We start from the raw sequence: 19765 nt of genomic DNA, 5'->3' as shown, positions 1-19765 counted from the left end.
TTTTCCTATTACTGTACCTCCTTCTCTGCCTCTCAGATCTCGCACATGTGCACCTGCAATCTGCAATCTTCAGGAGCGAGATCTAAGAGGCAGAGGAGGAGGTCAGACAGGTTTAAGAGGTGTGTTTTTCTGGGCCCAGAACCACTCTTTTTTTCCATACCCCGGGTGCCCCGGACGCCTGCAACTTGCTCCGCCCTTCACTTACACCTTCCTGGTGAGGTGCCCCTTCACCTCATCATCGGGACTGCATTAAGTCCACGAATCCTGGTGAATGGATTTTCTTCTACCGTACTTGTTCAGCGTCGCCCTTAATGCTTTCATATAGTTGCTGCATATGGCAGGGACATGGCCATTGCCATTTTTGAGCTCCCCCCACCATATGCGGCAAACACAGATTCTCCAATCCGATTGGAAGTTTCAGCACCCGCTCTATAAGACTACTCCAGTGTATAAGACTACTCCAGTGTATAAGACTACTCCCATGTATAAGACTACTCCCGTGTATAAAGCGACCCCGCGTATAAGACAACCCCTGACTTTTGAGAAGATTTTCTTGGGTTATAAAGTAGTCTTATATGCCAGAATATACGGTACTATCTGGATGGGTCCAAACTGAGAGGAAGCTTTCACTCCTTGGTTCCAACCCTGAAGTCATAATGAACCAGGTTTTTTAAAGTAACCAATATTTTATTTATTTATTGTGTCAGAAGCAGTTGTATTGCATTTTTAACAAACAAACAAACAAACAAAGTAACCAATGATGAAAAGGCAATTGTCCATTTACTATCCATATACCTATCGCCACCACCATTTCTTAATCCTATCCCCTAGAAACGTTTGGTGTTAGAAGAAGTTTTGAGGAAAAGTATGGGATGTTTAACAAAGAGTTAGGAAAACATAGTTTGTAAACAGAGAACTATATTCTCATTGATTGGACTTAGTGTTTATACTGTCATATAATCCAGTCCAAAGCAGATAATTGGGATTTTATATGGCAATGTGGAAGAGCCTTAGTGTGGATTATCTTCTCATTTCAATAGCATTTCCCATCAAGAGTTGCAGCATTGGGCATTTATAGTATTGGTATTTTACTAGGCCATGAGTGGTATGAACTTATCTGAAGTGTTAGCATTGCCAGATTTACTAGCATTACTTGTTTCAGTTTAGCAATGAAAGAAGGGGAGAAATTGTTTATGCTGGGCATGGTCCCCATATAAGCCGCCTCAAGTCCCTTTGGGGAGATGGTGGCAGGATATAAAAATAAAGTTGTTGTTGTTGTTGTTATTTTTTATAAATAGTGAGCATGAGGTAGAGGAGAAAGTGAGAAGAGGCATTAATAGCGTCCTTTTTCTTTTAATCAGTTATTGAGGTTGGATGTTAGGCTGATAAAAGATTTGAAAGCTTTGTTTCTCTTGTGCAAAGTGACTGTTCTAATTTCCACTGCCATACTGTCTACCATGGAAAGGCACCCCCACATCATATATCTTTCATCATGTCACAAATGCTTGGCTCATAGTTTGGGACAGGATAGTTTTGAAATCTAGGTAAGGCAGAAGGATTAGTTGAGCATGCTCTGTCACTTGTACATTTGTCGGGTGGCTCCAAAGGTTATTATTATTTATTTTATTTATTTACTATATTTATATCCCACCTTTCTCAATCCCAAAGGGGACTCAAGGCAGCTTATTAATTAATTAATTAATTAATTTCATTTATTTGGACCCCACCCTTCTCAACCCCCACAGCGGGACTCAGGGCGGCTTACAACACAAGCAACAATGTAATATACAATTAAATAAACAATAAAATCAAAATTAAAATGCATCAATACATTTAAAAACATTACAATTACTATTACAAACCATGCTATCTGCAGTCATAATCTAGGCCATTCAGGTAGTCGTTTCACATAATTCCAAATCCATCTATTGTACTATATTATTCTCCAAAGGCTTGATTCCTCTATTTCTGAACCTCAGGAGGGAAAGGGGCTGATCTAATATCCACAGCCAAGGGGCCACCACTGAGCAGGCCCTGCCTCTAGTTCCCACCAATTGCACCTGTGAAGGAGACGGAACTAAGAGCAGGGCCTCCCCAGACTATTTCAATGTTCGAGATTGTTTGTAGAGGGTGATACATTCGTACAGGTAAGCTAGGCCGGTTGAGATCGACCCATTATATGTTCCTTCATATACCAATATGTTTGTGTAGGACAGGAGCGGTCCCCTGCTACAAGTTGGGGGGGGGGGGCGGTGTTTGGCTGAGGGGAGGTTGTGTCATTGACTTTCCATGAGATTTGGAAGGGGTGCCCCTATTATGCAGTGCCATGCACCACCCTGATTTTTTTTTAACTTAAAGAATAACAATTGGCCCCAAATGTCCCAGAGACTCTAATGGGGCATGGGGACAAGATCATCATCATCATCATCATCATCATCGTCATTGTCATCATCATCATCCTCACCATCATCACACACACATCCCAAGTCTGGTTCAGGTCCAAGAGAGGGTTTGGGTTTTTTATTTTTTTATTTCTTACTTCCTTTTCTTCTTTATGACCCAGCACTATAAACCCAGATGTGCTGGAGTTTCAGGGCAGGGGATTGAGTGGGACCTTTATCAGTCTTGCCTACACAGCTTCCACTGCTAATTTGAGGTGTATTGTTTTGAAATATACTTGAGGGTATATTTTATAGTGAGCTTGCAGTGCTGAAAACTCAGAGAGAGTCTCAAGTGTGTGCACCTGTCTTGGGATTGCCCCTTCTTTTGTGTCAGTACAGCAGATAAAAGATAAGCCAACACACTATCTCATGGTCTAGTGGGAACGTCTCTTAGTCCTACCATGGTTAAATTGCTGCCGTTTGTTATCCACTTGTGTTTCCTTGTAAACTGGGAGATCTGCCAGTCCCACTTACCCTACCCCCAGTTCTGACTGTGCTGTGTAATGTGTATTGCTGAGTATGGGGATTCTTCTGTAAATATATAAATTTCCATGGATAGAAACTTCTGTCTTCTATCAATTGTGACTACCACCAGGGAGACAGAACATCATATCAGAGCTCTGTTTGTGGTATGTTCTGAGCCTTAGGCCTTACACAAATACTTGTGGTGATGATCCAGCTGTGTCTCAGTGCAGCTCTTAGGATTATAGTTGGGGTTCTCATGATAGGAAGGTTATCCCATACCAAATATTCCTTGGGGACTGCTGGAAATATAACTGTGCTAGTTTTATTTTCTAAAGAGTTTCTCTAGCTTAGTGGTTCTCAGTCTGTGGGTCCCCAAATGTTTTGGCCTTCAACTCCCAGAAATCCTAACAGTTGGTAAACTGGCTGGGATTTGTGGGAGTTGTACAGGTTGAGAACCACTACCTAGCTGGTTACTCTACTCACAAACCCAAAGGATGATCCATGGGTATTTGAGAACAGTTGCATTTTCATCATTGGTTACTTAAAAAAAAACCTGGTTTATAATGAGTTCAGAGTATAATTAGTGAAAATTTTGATACTATAATGAGAGTAATGAAATTTTGTTAATTTTTTGTTATATTATACTTACTTACTTAGGCGATCCCTCGTTTTCTGAGGAGGATGGTCTTCCAGTATTCTTGTGGGTCCGTATGTGGCTGTGTAGCCCTATTCTTGCTCTACATCTTCTTCCGCTGTGAGGGCATTGGAAGGCGGTCTCGGTCGGGGTTGGCTTGACGCGCCTTCCTCTTGGCATGCTTCTCCCTTTCGCCCTCCATTCGTGCCTCTTCAAATTCTGCAGCACTGCTGGCCACAGCTGACCTCCAGCTGGAGCGCTCAAGGGCCAGGGAATCGTTCCAGGAGTTGCATGTGACGTCTGTAGACTGTCCATGTCTCGCAGGGGTATAGCAGGGTTGGGAGGACAATAGCTCTATAAACAAGCACCTTGGTATCCCTACGGATGTCCCGGTCTTCAAACACTCTCTGCTTAATTCGGAAAAATGCTGCGCTCCCAGAGCTCAGGAGGTGTTGTAATTATACAAGTAATTATACTAATTATACAAGTAATTATAGTAATTATACAAGTGGGGAAACTTCAGGGTCTCCCTTTCTCCCTCATTTTTACAGCTATTGTGGTGAAACTTGCTACAATGGTAGAACACATCTACCACTGTTAGCCCACCAAGTTTCAAAGTGTTTCGCTTATCCATAGATTTTGGGGAATTTTCAAAGCTTTTATAAAGAACATTTAAAAGAAAAACTACAGGCACTATCTCCCTGAAATTTCTTTATAATGACACAAGATAACAGGTAATAATTCTCCCCAACTTTCAGAAATATTCATACATCTGCTGATTTTTTTTTAAAAAAAGCTATCTCATTGAATGTCTCTCATATTTACCAATGAAACTTTCATTTAGGGATTTCTTCCTAGCCCAGCACAGAGATTTACTTACTGGAAGTATCAGTCAGTCCTCCTCTTTGCAGATTCAACAATTTATTGGAACTCTGGCTGACTGCTGATAGAGAGGGACAAATCTCTCCCCTATCCTAATTGGGGCTTTCAGATACTGAACAGAATTCTGGGAAATGTAGTTTAAGGCAGGGCCTCCTGAATTCTCTTTGCCTTCCTAAACTACATTTCCCAGAATTCTGTGCTCTCGCAGTCTCTTTCCCAGTGAACTCTGCTTTCTCCTTGCTGCTTCCCTCTCCTAATGGTGAGAAGCCATTAATTTAAAGAGGAACTACGGGGTCTGGCAGTCTCTTGAAATCTGAAAATTCTAAAATGCTAAAAATGTTCATGCTGGATTTATTCCCAATGGTTGAGGATCCTTAGGTCTGCTCTCCTTGCTTCTGCAGATGGAAGTGTCACTAGTATAGTATTGTGGATAGTATATGGAAGTGGAGTGAGCCAGGTTCAGATCCCTGCTCTGCCATGAAACTCAATTGATGGACTTGGCCCAGTCTCTCAAACAAAAGAGCTATTAAGACAAAACAGAATCATGTCTACACCATGTTACTGTGGGGACAAAATTCAGAGGCACACCAAGTCTTCCATGTATACTAAAAGTGTCTCTGCTTAGTGCCAGATCATGATTATTTATTTATTTATTTACATTTATATGCTGCCCTTCTCACCCCGAAGGGGACTCAGAGCAGCTTACAAGATATATATATATATATATATATACACACACACACACAATATTATTAGTGTAGTACAATATAAGTATTAAATGTTACTATATTGCACTGTACCATTATATTGTAATACTAGCTGTACCAGCCACGCATTGCTGTGGCCAACCTTCCCTCCATCTTTTTCTCCTTTTTTCTTTCTCTCCTTCCTTCCCTCCCACTTTCCTTCCTTTCCTCTTTTTCTTTCCCTTCCTCTTTCTTCCTTCTCTACCTGTTTCTTTTCTCGCTTCCTTTGCTCTTTGGTTCCATCCTTCTTTGTCTCTTTTCTTCCTTCCTTCCCTCCCTCTTTCTCTCTTTCTTTCCTTCCTTCTCTCCTTCTCTACTTCTTTCCTTCTTTCTCTCCTTCCTTCTTTCCTTCCTTCCCCCTTTCTGTGTATGTGTTTTGTGTGTGCATATATGTGTATATATATTTCTGTATATGTGTATATACGTGTGTTTGTGTACATATGTGGTTTTGCACATGCGTTGTAATGTATTTTTTTGTTTTTTGGCCTTTTACTTCTCTTCTGCTGTATTTTTCAGTGTTTTTATGAGTGATGGTCACTCGTTGGCCTGATAGGTGTATTGTATTGTGTCCAAATTTCATGTCAATTTCTCCAGTGGTTTTTGAGTTATGTTAATTCTACAAATGAACATTACATTTTTATTTATATAGATTATTAGTAATATTACATATAATATAAATATATAATTATAATATATTATTAGTATGGAGCCCCTGGTGGCACAGTGGGTTAAACCCCTGTGCCGGCATGACTGAAGACCGACAGGTCGCAGGTTCAAATCCGGGGAGAGGCGGATGAGCTCCCTCTATCAGCTCCAGCTCCTCATGTGGGGACATGAAAGAAGCCTCCCACAAGGATGATAAAAACATCAAATCATCCAGGCGTCCCCTGGGCAACATCCTTGCAGACGGCTAATTCTCTCACACCAGGAGCCACTCCTGACATGACCAAAAAAAAAGTATTAGTATTAGTATTATATTGTATTACATTAAGCATTCACACATCTCAAAAACAGAAAACAGATGAAATCAGGAAGAGTGTAGGAATCCTGACCAGGGAAGATAGGGTTTTAGAAAACTTTTGTGTATAAGCTGAATGCCCTCCCTATACGTGGCTCTATCTGAAACCAAGTTTTAGTCCACATCATGTCCATCAGAAACTCCGTCAGTACTTAGAGTTTGTTATGTTCGGCAAGTTTGCTTTAGATGAATCCTCAGTGGGCTTCAGTGTGCTATCTGGTTGTAGGGGAATCTACAACTCCCACTCTGATGAGTCAGTCCCCTCAAACCCCTCCAGTAGGTTAAGTTAGACATAGGAATTCTGTGTGTCAAGTTTGGTCCAAGTCCATCATCGGTGGTGACAGTTGTCCTGGTTGTGGGTGGACTATTTTACGGTGTCAATAAGGATGTTGTCTCATGCTGAGCAGTGTTGGCTGTTGGTCATCTGATTTTTTTGTCTTCTTCCTCTGCAGGCAACTTTGTAAAGAATTTACCGATCTCTTGGCCCAGGACAGGACACCCATTGGCAACAGCAGACCCAGCCCCATTTTGGAACCAGGCATCCAGAGCTGCTTGACTCACTTCAGCCTCATCACCCATGGCTTTGGGTCTCCCGCCATATGCGCTGCCCTGACTGCTCTCCAGAACTACCTGACGGAAGCTCTCAAAGGCATGGACAAGATGTTCTTGAACAACAACTCTGCTAACAGGCACACTTCTGGAGAAGGACCAGGTAGTAAAACCGGAGACAAGGAAGAGAAGCACAGAAAATGAAACACAAAACAAAGCTAATGAAATTAGGGGAAAAATAAAATGAAAGAGAAAGCAGAGAGAAAGAGAGAGAGAGAGGAGGAGGAGGAGGAAGAGAGAAACATTTTTAAAAACTTTTTAATTTTAGGTTTAAAATATTGGATTGGGCTTTGGAAGAATTATACTAGGTAGGTTACACCCACAAATATTTTTTTCAAGGAAATCAAGGCGAAAGGCGCACAATGGAGCAGGAACAGTGGCTCAGTGGCTTTTACAAAGGAACTTTTCAAGACAATTTCCAGGAATTTCCACTTCTGTTCTTCTGCAATCTTTTTTTATTGGGGTGGGAGGGCGTGGAAAGAGAAAAAAAAGCGTAATAATAATAATAATAATAATAATAGGTGTAAAAGCAATCAATAACTTATTGGAGGAATCATTTTGATAATGTTGATATGATGGCTGAGATCCATAGTCTGTTTCTGTATTACTGTTGTCTGGTTTTTTGTTTTGGTTTTTTTTTTTTAAAAAAAGTGTCTCTAAGTAGAAAAAAAAGCAAAAACCTTCTAAGGGATGGGTTTATTTAACATTGGACAGTCCGAATCAGAGCAAACATTCCTGCTTTAAATTCTGCCAACCGTAGCCTCTTAATTTGTGTGATATCTTGCCATTACCCGGGCCTTATCAATAATCTATGATATAGATTTCTGGAGCACAAGGGGAAGCCAAATTGTCTTCTGTGACTACATAGACCGCTAACAACTTCAGATTCTGAAGGAGTGAAACTAAACCTACATCGATCACTCAGTGTCACCAGTTTGTCTACGGCCCCTTCTACATTGTCATATAATCCAGATGATCAGAAATCATTATATGAGTCTACACTGCCATATTATCTATTTCAAAGCAGATCATCTGGATTTTATATAGCTGTGTAGAAGGGCCCTTAATTCCCATTGATTTCTGGCATCTGCTCTAAGCATGACTAAATTCGTATTTAAAAGACTGACAATAATGGAACCCTTTACTTACAGCAATATAGATATATATCCCCCTTCTGTAGAGGAGAAATGTTGTATCACAAGTGGCCCTGTGCTCGAAATTAGTGTGATTTGTTTGTCATTTCTGACATGCTAACAATTCTTCTAATGTATACACGGAGCTCTCCCACCTGCAAGGGTTTTCTTTACATTACAATAAGTATGTATGGCTGTATCTGCACTGCTATGTAGTCAAGGTTATCAAGTCAGATAATCCTCACAATCTGCTTTGAACTGGATTATATGAGTCTACACTGCCGTATAATTCAGTACAAAGTAGATAATACGGAATTTATATGGCAGTGTGGATGTGACTGTAGTCTTACTTCATGAGATTGCTAAGGATACCCTGAGGATGGATTTACGCTGCCCCATATCCCAAGATCTGATCCCAGATTATCTCAGATTATCTGGAAGTGTAGACTCATATAAACCAGTTCAAAGCAGATAATCTGGGATCAAATCCTGGGATATAGGGTGGTGTATATCCAACCTGAGAAAATGTATTGTCGAAGGCTTTCATGGCCGGAATCACTGGGTTGTTGTAGGTTTTTTCAGTCTGTATGGCTATGGTCTAGAGACATTCTCTCCTGATGTTTCGCCTGCATCTATGGCAAGCATCCTCAGAGATAGTGAGGTGACAAGCATCCTCAGAGGTCACCTCACTACCTCTGAGGATGCTTGCCATAGATGCAGGCGAAACATCAGGAGAGAATGCCTCTAGACCAGTGGTTCTCAACCTGTGGGTCCCCAAATGTTTTGGCTTTCAACTCCCAGAAATCCTAACAGCTGGTAAAGTGGCTGGGGTTTCTGGGAGTTGTAGGCCAAAAACATCTGGGGACCCAGGTTGAGAACCACTGCTCTAGACCATGGCCATACAACCTGAAAAAACCCACAACAACCCAACCTGAGAAATATGGAAATATGTCTCTGAAGTAAACAAGAGAACCCACTTTTGGAAGAATCTCCATGTGTGCATTAGAGTGCGGATGGGGCTTTGAGATGGGAAATAATGTGGTGATCTTGAAACTGCGTCTACACCGCCATGTAATCCAGATTATCAAAGCAGATAATCCACGTTATCTGCTTTGAATTGGATTATATGAGTCTACACTGCCATATAATCCAGTTCAAAGCAGATAATCTGAATTTTATATGGCAATGCAGATCCAGGTTGCCCATTCCTACTCTGAGTAGACATTTCCTCCTTTTCCAATTGATCAGCCTCTCTCTTTGAAATGTCTCAGATCACACACACCGTTTTCTTTTTTAAAGACGTGTCAGTTACAAAAAAATGTCTTGATAAGTTTGTAATTTCCTTCTTAGGATTATGCACCCTTTTTATTTTCTTTAGTTTCCCAAAGCTTTCCTCGCTTGGCTTATGAGCTTCTTCAAAGAGGACTAGAACTCCCTACACATTTCATCAGGTACAGAGATGAAAATCCACAATTCTGACATTTTTCCTTTCCAAGTCAAAACCAGCTGTTTTGGAATTCGGCAGGCGTACTTCTTTAAAGAAGCTCAAAGGGAAAAAAGATTAAGCAAAGCAATGGCAACGGAATAGGTGGTCTCATATTGAGAGGCAAAGACTATTTTCTCCATTAGCTAAAAGAGGGTTTTTTTGGGGGGGGGGGGGGGGCAATAACATTTGATGTGCTTTGTCAAGCAGGCTTGTTAAGTGTCTTTCCTCTTTAGAGGCTGCAAAAAAAAAGAATGCCCTTGTGCATCCTTTAGTTAGTCTCTTGCTTTAAGCAAATCCACTTTCCCCAGGTTATTGAGGCAGTTCTGAAAAAAAATTGATGTAGAAGTCAAACAGCATGTTTTGGACAGGAGAATCAGTCAGCTTCCAATCATTTGCAGAAATTAAGTGCATTACAATATGTTTTATATATGATGTTTAAAATGTTTTATCTTCTTGTTTGGAATACTTAGAAAAAACTGTGGTACAGTGCAAGAAGATAATATCACCCTGCATGTTGTCAGCTTGGGAAAATCTGTTTACTTGACAATGTCTGTAGAGTATAGAACGACAACTTCCCTTTTGTCAAGCAATTTATGTCTATGCATCACTTTGGCCTCACATATTGAATTCACTGTAATAGATCGGAGTAGATCATAAACACATTACATGGCTGTAATAGTTCTGGCAGAAGTTAGTTCTACTTAAGCAAAGGAGATGGCTGGGATTCCTGGCTCTGTCCAGGAATCTGTCCACTTTTCAATGTGGAATTCTGTTTCCAAACCCTCTTTGCAATTTTTAGTTAACAAAACTTTAGATCAGGGGTCCTCAAACTACGGCCCGCGGGCCGGATACAGCCCTCCAAGGTCATTTACCCAGCCCTCGCTCAGGGTCAACCTAAGTCTGAAACGACTTGAAAGCACACAACAACAACAATCCCATCTCATCAGCCAAAAGCAGGCACACACTTCCCATTGAAATACTAATAAGTTTATATTTAATGTATTGTCGAAGGCTTTCATGGCTGGAATCACTCAGTTCTTGTGGGTTTTTTCAGGCTATATGGCCATGTTCTAGAGGCATTTCTCCTGACGTTTCGCCTGCATCTATGGCAAGCATCCTCAGAAGTGAGGTCGCCTCTGAGGATGCTTGCCATAGATGCAGGTGAAACGTCAGGAGAAATGCCTCTAGAATATGGCCATATAGCCCGAAAAAACCCACAAGAATGAAGTTTATATTTGTTAAAATTGCTCTTCATTTTAATTATTGTATTGTTTTTGTGTGTGTTTTTTTTGCACTACAAAAAGATATCTGCAGTATGCATAGGAATTCATTCCTTTTTTTCCCAAATTATAATCCGGCCCTCCAACAGTTTGAGGGACTGTGCCTGGCCCTCTGTTTAAAAAGTTTGAGGACCCCTGCCTTAGATTATTCATACAGCCAGTGTCACACTGACACAGCTTCACACATTGCAGATGTTTGACACATGGCTGAGAGAGCTGTTGCCAAATATAGTTCCCTACTCAGCACTTATACACCTTTGAAAGGCAAACCCCCTCTGAACAATCTTTGTAAGGGAATCCCATGATAGCACCGTTTTAGGATTCCCATAAATCAGAAATGACTCGACGGCAGGCACAACAACAACAAAGATACAAAAACACAAGTGCTTCCATTAGAATAATATAATCACAGAGTTGGAAGAGCCCTCATGGGCCACCCCGTCCAACTCCCTGCCAAGAAGCAGGAATATTGCATTCAAAGCACCCCCAACAGATGGCCATCCAGCCTCTGTTTAAAAGCCTCCAAAGAAGGAGCTTTCACCACACTCCGGTGCAGAGAGTTCCACTGCTGAACAGCTCTCACAGTCAGGAAATATTTTTTAATTTAATTTACAGCCTGATGACATCTACCTTGTTCCACAGAGTTCATTATGCAATGTCTATTATATGTTTTGCCTCTACAAAACTGTTCCCTGTGATTCCTGATTTCACACTCATAAGATGTACTTGAAATTAAGGGTTGGAAGAGACTTCATGGGCCATCCAGTCCAACCCCATGCCAAGAAGCAGGAATCTTGCATTCAAAGCACCCCCAACAGATGGCCATCCAGCCTCTGTTTGAAAGCCTCCAAAGAAGGAGCCTCCACCACACTCCGGGGCAGAGAGTTCCACTGCTGAACAGCTCTCACAGTCAGGAAATATTTTTAAATTTAATTTACAGCCTGATGACATCTATCTTGTTCCATAGAGTTCATTGTGCAATGTCTATTATATGTTTTGCCTCTACAAAACTGTTCCCTGCGATTCCTGATTTCACACTCATAAGATGTACTTGAAATTAAGCCCGTATTTTCACACTGAATTATTCTATCATGACTTGAACTGTAGAGCCAGACCTGGGGAGAGACGGACAGGGCTCCCTGTGAAAGTGGAAAACTGTGAATAAAGAAATCTCTATTTATTTGTATCTGAGAGAACACCTCTCTAGGAATTTCTTAGTCTTCCAGCATGACTTGATTATCAAGGTCTTCTGGAAGGTGTCTCTAAAATCGCACTGGAGAACCTAGAAATTTCAAGAGAGGTATTCTCCTTCCTCCAGCATGATGAGAAGAAGTTGACCATATAGTCACATTGAGGAAACTGTAGAGATCCCTAAATAATATTTTTTATTAAATTCATGAATAATCCACACAAATCAAGCCCACAAATATGGAGGGCTGACTATATTTTCTTTTTAACATAACCTATTCAAAGGCTGGTTAACTGATAATTTGTGGGATTTGGCCAAATTAAGGATAGAGTTCTAAATATGTAATCTAGGAAGGAAGTTTAATCAAGTAGTGGTTGTTGATTCACTGTTGAAGGCCTCAAGTTTAAATGTTGAATAGACTTGGAGTAAATCCAAATATTACATTCAGTTCTATGTGAAGTATTACATTCAGTTACTGAATAAAGACAGAGCCCCGGTCTGATCTATTGCCCTGTTTAAGCAGTCTGGATCTACACTGTCCTATATCCCAGGATTTGATCCCAGATTATCTGCTTTGAACTGGATTATGAGTCTATACTGCCAGATAATCTGGGACAAGAATATATTTTAGGATTTTTAATCATGTCAGAAGTGACTTGAGAACATACTGAGAGAATTGGTTGTCTACAGAAACGTTGCCCAGAGGATGCCCGCATGTGTTACCATCCTGCTGGGAGGCTTCTCTCGTGTCCCCACAAGCTAGAGCTGACAGATGGGAGCTCACCTCTCACGAATTCGAATTGGCAACCTTCCGGTCAGCAACCCAACCTCCAGATCAGCAGTCTAGGTGATACAAGGGTTTAACCCATTGCGCTACTGCGGGTCTATCAGATTCAGGGATCAGATCCTGGGATATAAGGTAGTGTAGATCCAACTTCAATTGCATGGGCCTAAAATCAGTGGTCATGTCACCAAGTTCCATGTCCAAAAGAGGCATTCCAAAGAGGCATTATCTTCTGTTGGAGTGAAAAAAAAGAGAATGTTTTTTAAAATGATGCATTTTGTCCAGAACTTTTTGATTTCCCAATTCCTGAGCAAATTAAAATTTTTGATGATTAATTAACTGATTAGTTAGCTTTAATTTTGAATTTCAATTTTCAACTACATTTGAAAAAGTAGTTTGAAATCTTTGAAATCTCTTACTGACATAAGTAAGTCTTAGGCCCCTTCAATACTGCCATATAAAACCGAGAATACCTGCTTTGAACTGGATTATATGGCAGTGTAGACTCAGATAATCCAGTTCAAACCAGATAATGCCTGTTTTGATAATGTGGATTATATGACAGTGTAGAAGTGGCCTTAATTGAAGTGGTCGCAACCCTAGCCCTACTATGATTGTGTTAATTGTTTTTTAAAACATCTAAAATTCAACCCTTTTTGTTAAACTGTATGGCATAAGGTTGCACTGATCCAGAATACTTGTATACCCAGTTCTGAGCACTTTTATTTGGAATGGAATGTGTCTGATTTTGGTATTAAGGAAACTTCCTTTCAAGGTTACATATTGAAGTCTACAACTTAATAGACTGTTATAAATGCAATCCTGCTTCAAAAGAAGTTTGTAATTCCTCTTTCCCCTCTTGAATCTTTAAAAAGGCAAGGCAGCAATGCTAAAGGCAAGCATCTGTTGTGTGTGTGTATGTGTTTCTGGGGACTTTTATCCCTTTGTTCTCTCAAGCAGGTCCCTTGAAAACTGCCTCCCTCTTCTAGACCCCAGAGAAGATAAGCCCCTTGGACGCTGCCATATAGAATCCAGATTATCTTCTTTGAATTGGATCATAGGCAGTGTAGAGACATAATCCAGTTTAAAGCAGATAATGTGGAATATCTACTTTGATAATCTGAAATACCTGACAATGTAGAAGTGGCTTGAGGCTGGATCTACACTGCCAAGTAATGCAATATATGGTCAGCATAGACCCATACCATGCAGAACAATGCAGTTAAAATGTATTATATGAGGCTGGATCTACACTGCAATCTGTTTTTAACTGGATTATATGACAGTGTAATAATAATAATAATAATAATAATAATAATAATATACTTTCTTTGTCTCACCCTGGTCATTCCACAGATATATAAACTCATTTTCCTAGTTGCAACAGACCTCACAACCTCTGAGGATGCTTGCCATAGATGCAGGTGAAACATCAGGAGAAAATGCCTCTAGACCATGGCCATATAGCCCGAAAAAACCTACAACAACCCAATAATATACTTTATTTATATTCTGCCCTATCAGGGCGGATTACAGAACACTTATACGGCAAACATTCAATGCCATTATACAATTTACAAAGACAGACAGTACATAAGCAGAGGTAAAGGCTTCCCATCTTTTTCCATCTCTGGCGTCTGGAGGCTGTGCTCAACTCTAGTCATGGGGAGATGCTGTCACTCCATCTTCCATGCTGAGGAACTTTGTTGTCCCCATAGAAGTTTTCGCAATTGAATCACCGGCATGTCTGCATGGGCGCCTTTTATTACCTCCCCGCCAAAGCGGTACCAATGTATCTACTCACATTGCTGTTTTCGAACTGCAAGGTAAGCAGAAGCTGGGCCGACGCCGGGAACTCACCCTAACCCAGGCTTGAACTGTTGACTTTTCAATCGGTAAGATGTCCTGCAGCTGGCGATTTAACCGCTGTGCTAAAGCCCGGCCCAGTGTAGACTCATATATTCCAGTTCAAAGCAGATAATCTGTAATAATCTGGATTATATGTCACTGTAGATCCAGACAAAGTCTACACTGCCATATAATCCAGTTCAAAGCAGATAATCTGGATTTATATGGCAGTGTAGAAAAGGTCTCAAGGGCCCCTCCATAAACTAGTTCTCTATTAAACCATGATAAAGGCAACCTCTACCCAGTTCAAGAGGTGAGGGAATTACTTTCAACAATAGACATAGCTTTTAAAAAAAATACTACCAATATTGGATGTTTCATTTTAAAGGGACTGCTCTGATTCAGATCCATCTACCCCACTTAAGATTTCAGTACCTGCAAATGATACAGTTATGCTTGAATTGCACTGATGGATACTTTTGGCCCTGTTTATTAAATACGTTCCTGGTTCGGATGTGTCAATCCTATTATCGTGTTTTCAAGACTGCCTAAAACAGGGAAGTTGGGCCCCTTCCACACAGCCATATAACCCAGAATATCGTCAGATAATCCACAATGTCTGCTTTGAACTGGGTTATCTGAGTCCACACTGCCATATAATCCGGTTCAATATGTACAGCTGTGTGGAAGGGGCCTTGGACATCTCCAGAAGTCTTTGCCATTTCAGGCAAAGTCATTTCCCTGATGGTTTTAAAAATAAGCCCTGGAGGCAAAGCAAATGCCAGGACAAGCGGTTTCAAAAACATCAATAACGAAATGAATATCTCCTTTTTAAAAAATATATGCCCAAATCCTTGTTTAATACAAAACCGAACCCACCCCTTCGCCCCTTGATTTGTCTTTCCAGGAAACGAAAGCATCCGCGCAGCAGGGAGGCATTCAAGGAGGAATTTGTATATATTTATTTATGCTTAATTTAAACGGGATTGTGTAAATATGGCGAGCAAGTAGTTTCGGGGTTATTTATCTGTGACTATACCTCCGTGAATGGGTGGGGAGTTTAAAAACCAACAAGAAAAAAAAAAGATCAAAAAGACAAAAAAAATATACAAAGGCTTGACTCTAGATAGTATCCAATCTGATTCTTTCTTCTTCTTTTCCCCCCGTTCTTTATAGACAAGCTGTTATGGTAATGGGTAGAAATTGGTTTCTTGTTCAGTGATGACCTGATTTACATAAATAATAACAATAAAAAGATTGTTGTGTTTTGTTGTATTTCCTCTTCAGAGTTTCTTCCCATTTTTTAATTATTTCCACTGAATACACGAAGCTCATTCCAGAAGTGTGTTTGAAAGAACTGGTCCAAGAGTCCAGAAGAGCCTTTGCTCCCAATGTGACCACCACCACACTTTCTTTGCTGGTTAACTTGTACCCAGTATGCCTTATTATACCTCAGATTGAGCAAATAGTTTTCATGGTTGCCTCTTGCTGGCATCTTTGACCTGAGGAACAAGGAAAACAAATTTCAGAGCAAGGAGAACAATGTATTGTTGAAGGCTTTCATGGCTGGAATCACTGGGTTGTTATAGGTTTTTCCGGGCTATATGGCCATGTTCTAGAGGCATTTTCTCCTGATGTTTCGCCTGTATCTATGGTAAGCATCCCCAGAGGTAGTGAGGTCTTCGACCTCACTACCTCTGAGGATGCTTACCATAGATGCAGGCGAAACGTCAGGAGAAAATGCCTTTAGAACATGGCCATATAGCCCAGAAAAACCCACAACAACCCAAGGAGAACAAATTTTGGAGCAAGGAAAACAAATTTCGGAGCAAGTAGAACAAATTTTGGAGCAAGGAAAACAAATTTTGGGTGTGTGAGGTGTGTCAATCTATGGATCGGAAGCAGAAACACGGGACCATTCTATACTGTCACATACTTCAGATTATCAAAATAGAGGTAAAGGTTTCCCCTTGACATTCAGTCTAGTCATGTCCGAATCTGTGGAGTGGTGCTCATCTCCATTTCTAAGCTGAAGAGCCGGTGTTGTCTGTAGACACCTCCAAGGTCATGTGGCCAGTATGACTGCATGGAGCGCCACTGCCTTCCCGCCGGAGCGGTACCTATTGATCTACTCACATTTGCATGTTTTCAAACTGCTAGGTTGGCAGAAACTGGGGTTAACAGTGGGAGCTCACCCTGCTCCCCAAATTCAAACTGTGGACCTTTTGGTCAATAAGTTCAGCAACTCAGTGGTTTAACCCACTGCATCACCAGGGGCTCCATATCAAAGTAGATAATCCATATTACTTGCTTTGAACTGGATTATATGAGTACACCAGGCACGTAGCCAGGCTTTTGATTTGGGGGGGGGGGGGGGGGAGGGCTGAGTTTGATTGGGGGGGGGGGGGCTCAAGATCTACCCAAGCAAACCTTTTCTATCATTATCCCAATACCCCCATGCATATGGGATATATTGAGCGTGGTGATCAGATCATGATATGAATAAACATAACAGTTTAAATAATGTACCAGTAAGGCCTCGCGGGCCACCCTGAGAATTTTTTTTGGGGGGGGGGGATGAAGCCCCTCAAGCCCCCCCCCTCCTACACGGCTACGGGCCTGGAGTACACTGTCATATACCCCTGTTCAAAGCAGATGATCTGGACTTAATATGGCAGTTAAAATGGGCCAAGGACAACAGCAAGTGAGAGGATCTCTGAACACACTACATAATTAAGACACCAGCAGAGAGACCTAGCAAAGGCCAAAAGAGCCCAGGATCTATTAAAATTGCACTCTGCAAGCCTCTTTCCTTTCATGACACTTATTTTAACTTTGTTCCTAGTACATCTACAGCTCTTTATGTTTTGATTTCCAGAAAGCCTCCCAACCACTCCATTCACAACCAATGGCTCTCTAATGGCAAACGATGGTCTTATTGATACTTTACTTCAGAAGAGTCTTGCTTATCCAACATAAACAGGCCGACAGAAAGTTGGATAAGCGAAAACGTTGGATAATAAGGAGCGATTAAGGAAAAGCCTATAAAACGTCATATTACGTTATGATTTTACAAATTAAGCACCAAAACATCATGTTTTACAACAAATTGACAGAAAAAGCAGCTCAAATATGTGACAAAGTTATGTAGTAATTACTGTATTTACGAATTTAGCACCAAAACATCGCAATGTATTGAAACAGCCGTGAATCCGGGTTGGAGGCAGACTGCATTGGATAATACAGAACGTTGGATGAGTGAAGGTTGGATAAGCAAGACTCTACTGTCCTTTGAAAGAGAGCGAGTTGGTTTACTTGGCCTCTGTTCTAGACGTGGGGACCTAGATTATGAGGTTAGATCTACACTGCCATATAATCCAGATTATCAAAGCAGATTATATAATATAGTTTTGGCCAGTGTAAATGGGGACTGAACCTATAGGATTATGAACCACAGTTTGGAACCACAACAGCATAGCATGTCAACAAAACAAAACCCTTCCCTCAGGTCCCTTCCACACAGCCCTATTACCTAGAATATCAAGGCAGAGAATCCCACATTGTCTGAGTGTGGACTCAGGGCCCTTCCACACAGCCCTATATCCCATAATATCAAAGTCGAGACTCCCACTTTATCTGAGTGTGGACTCAGGGCCCTTCCACACAGCCCTATATCCTATAATATCAAGGCAGAGAACCCCAGATTCTTTGAGTGTGGACTCAGGGCCCTTCCACACAGCCCTATAACCCAGAACATCAAGGCAGAGAATCCCACTTTATCTGAGTGTGGACTCAGGGCCCTTCCACACAGCCCTATATCTCAGAATATCAAAATAGAGAATCCCACTTTATCTGAGTGTGGACTCAGGGCCCTTCCACACAGCCCTATATCCCATAATATCAAAAGAGAATCTCACTTTACCTGAGTGTGGACTCAGAGCCCTTCCACACAGCCCTATAACCCAGAACATCAAGGCAGAGAATCCCACTTTATCTGAGTGTGGACTCAGGGCCCTTCCACACAGCCCTATATCTCAGAATATCAAAATAGAGAATCCCACTTTATCTGAGTGTGGACTCAGGGCCCTTCCACACAGCCCTATATCCCATAATATCAAAGTAGAGAATCTCACTTTACCTGAGTGTGGACTCAGAGCCCTTCCACACAGCCCTATAACCCATAATATCAAAGTAGAGAATCCCACATTATCTGAGTGTGGACTCAGGGCCCTTCCACACAGCCCTATATCCCAGAATATCAAGGCAGAGAATCCAACGTTATCTTCTTTGAACTGGAATATCTGGCAGTGTGGGCTCATATAACCCAGTTCAAAGCAGGTATTGTGGGATTTCTTGCCTTGATATTCTGGGATATAGGGCTGTGTGGAAGGGCCCTAAGTCCACACTGTCATATAATCCAGTTCAATGTGGATTTTATACAGCTGTGTAGAAGCGGCCTCTCACTCCCCCCTTCACCCACTCCTGCCCATTCTTTATGTCAAGCAAGGGCCTGTGAAATAGTTATCCAGCCCAGCAGACAAGGCAAGCGCCGCTTGAGCATAATGCCTGCCCCCGGTGCTCCTGCCCCGGGGCCAGGCAAGCGTGCTCTCTCCCTGATCAACCCGGATATTTCATTATTCATTAATTTACTGTTTAACCCCATCCCACTCATTATATCGGAGGCAACGCTTGGCAGAGCCCAGCGAACAGGAGCAGTTGGTGTCAGGCGTGGAGAATTGGCCCATTGGCTCCTGGGCTGTTTTGATGAGGCGGAGAGAGAGGAAGGGGCCATGAATATAAACCAGAGAGTGACACCGCCTGACAAAGTGCCACTTAGGCAATTAAAGGGGAGCTGGGACAGGCCTTGCCTGCTGAGATCCGCCAAAGCCAGAGGAAAATGCTGAAGGGAAAGCAGCAGAGGTTTTGGGCAGCCCTCTCTCAGGGCCCTTCCACACAGCCATATAACACAGAATATCAAGGCAGAAAATCCCACAATATCTGCTTTGAATTGAGATATCTGAGTCCACACTGCCATATATTCCAGTTCAAAACAGATAATGTGGGATTTTATTCAGAGCCCTTCCACACAGCAATATAACCCAGAATATCAAGGCAGATAATCCACAATAGTTAGCAATGGTCTTGATGGAGACCATTGATGTTCATCCGTATGTGAAGGGGAAAAAAAGTCACACCTCCAATTTAAAATGTTTCAAATGTTTAAAAACAATGCTTTTGGGTTTGGAAAGA

The 19765-nt window shown here is 41.5% G+C and overlaps 1 protein-coding gene across 2 annotated transcripts in view; it reads left to right on the top strand.

The window, feature by feature from the left end:
- TFAP2B (transcription factor AP-2 beta) overlaps positions 1–15790 on the top strand; it is a 92106-nt gene extending 76316 nt beyond the window's left edge. For both annotated transcript variants that reach the window (XM_067469461.1, XM_067469466.1), the window contains exon 7: positions 6639–15790. In XM_067469461.1, coding sequence (XP_067325562.1) covers positions 6639–6939 — 301 coding nt within the window. In that variant the 3' untranslated portion in view covers positions 6940–15790. The remainder of the gene's footprint in view (positions 1–6638) is intronic.
- Positions 15791–19765: the final 3975 nt, after the last annotated feature.

The sequence above is a fragment of the Anolis sagrei genome, chromosome 1, assembly GCF_037176765.1.
Source record: "Anolis sagrei isolate rAnoSag1 chromosome 1, rAnoSag1.mat, whole genome shotgun sequence".
In the NCBI taxonomy this organism is placed as follows: Eukaryota; Metazoa; Chordata; class Lepidosauria; order Squamata; family Dactyloidae; genus Anolis; species Anolis sagrei.
This window is presented reverse-complemented; position numbering and strand designations above follow the sequence as displayed.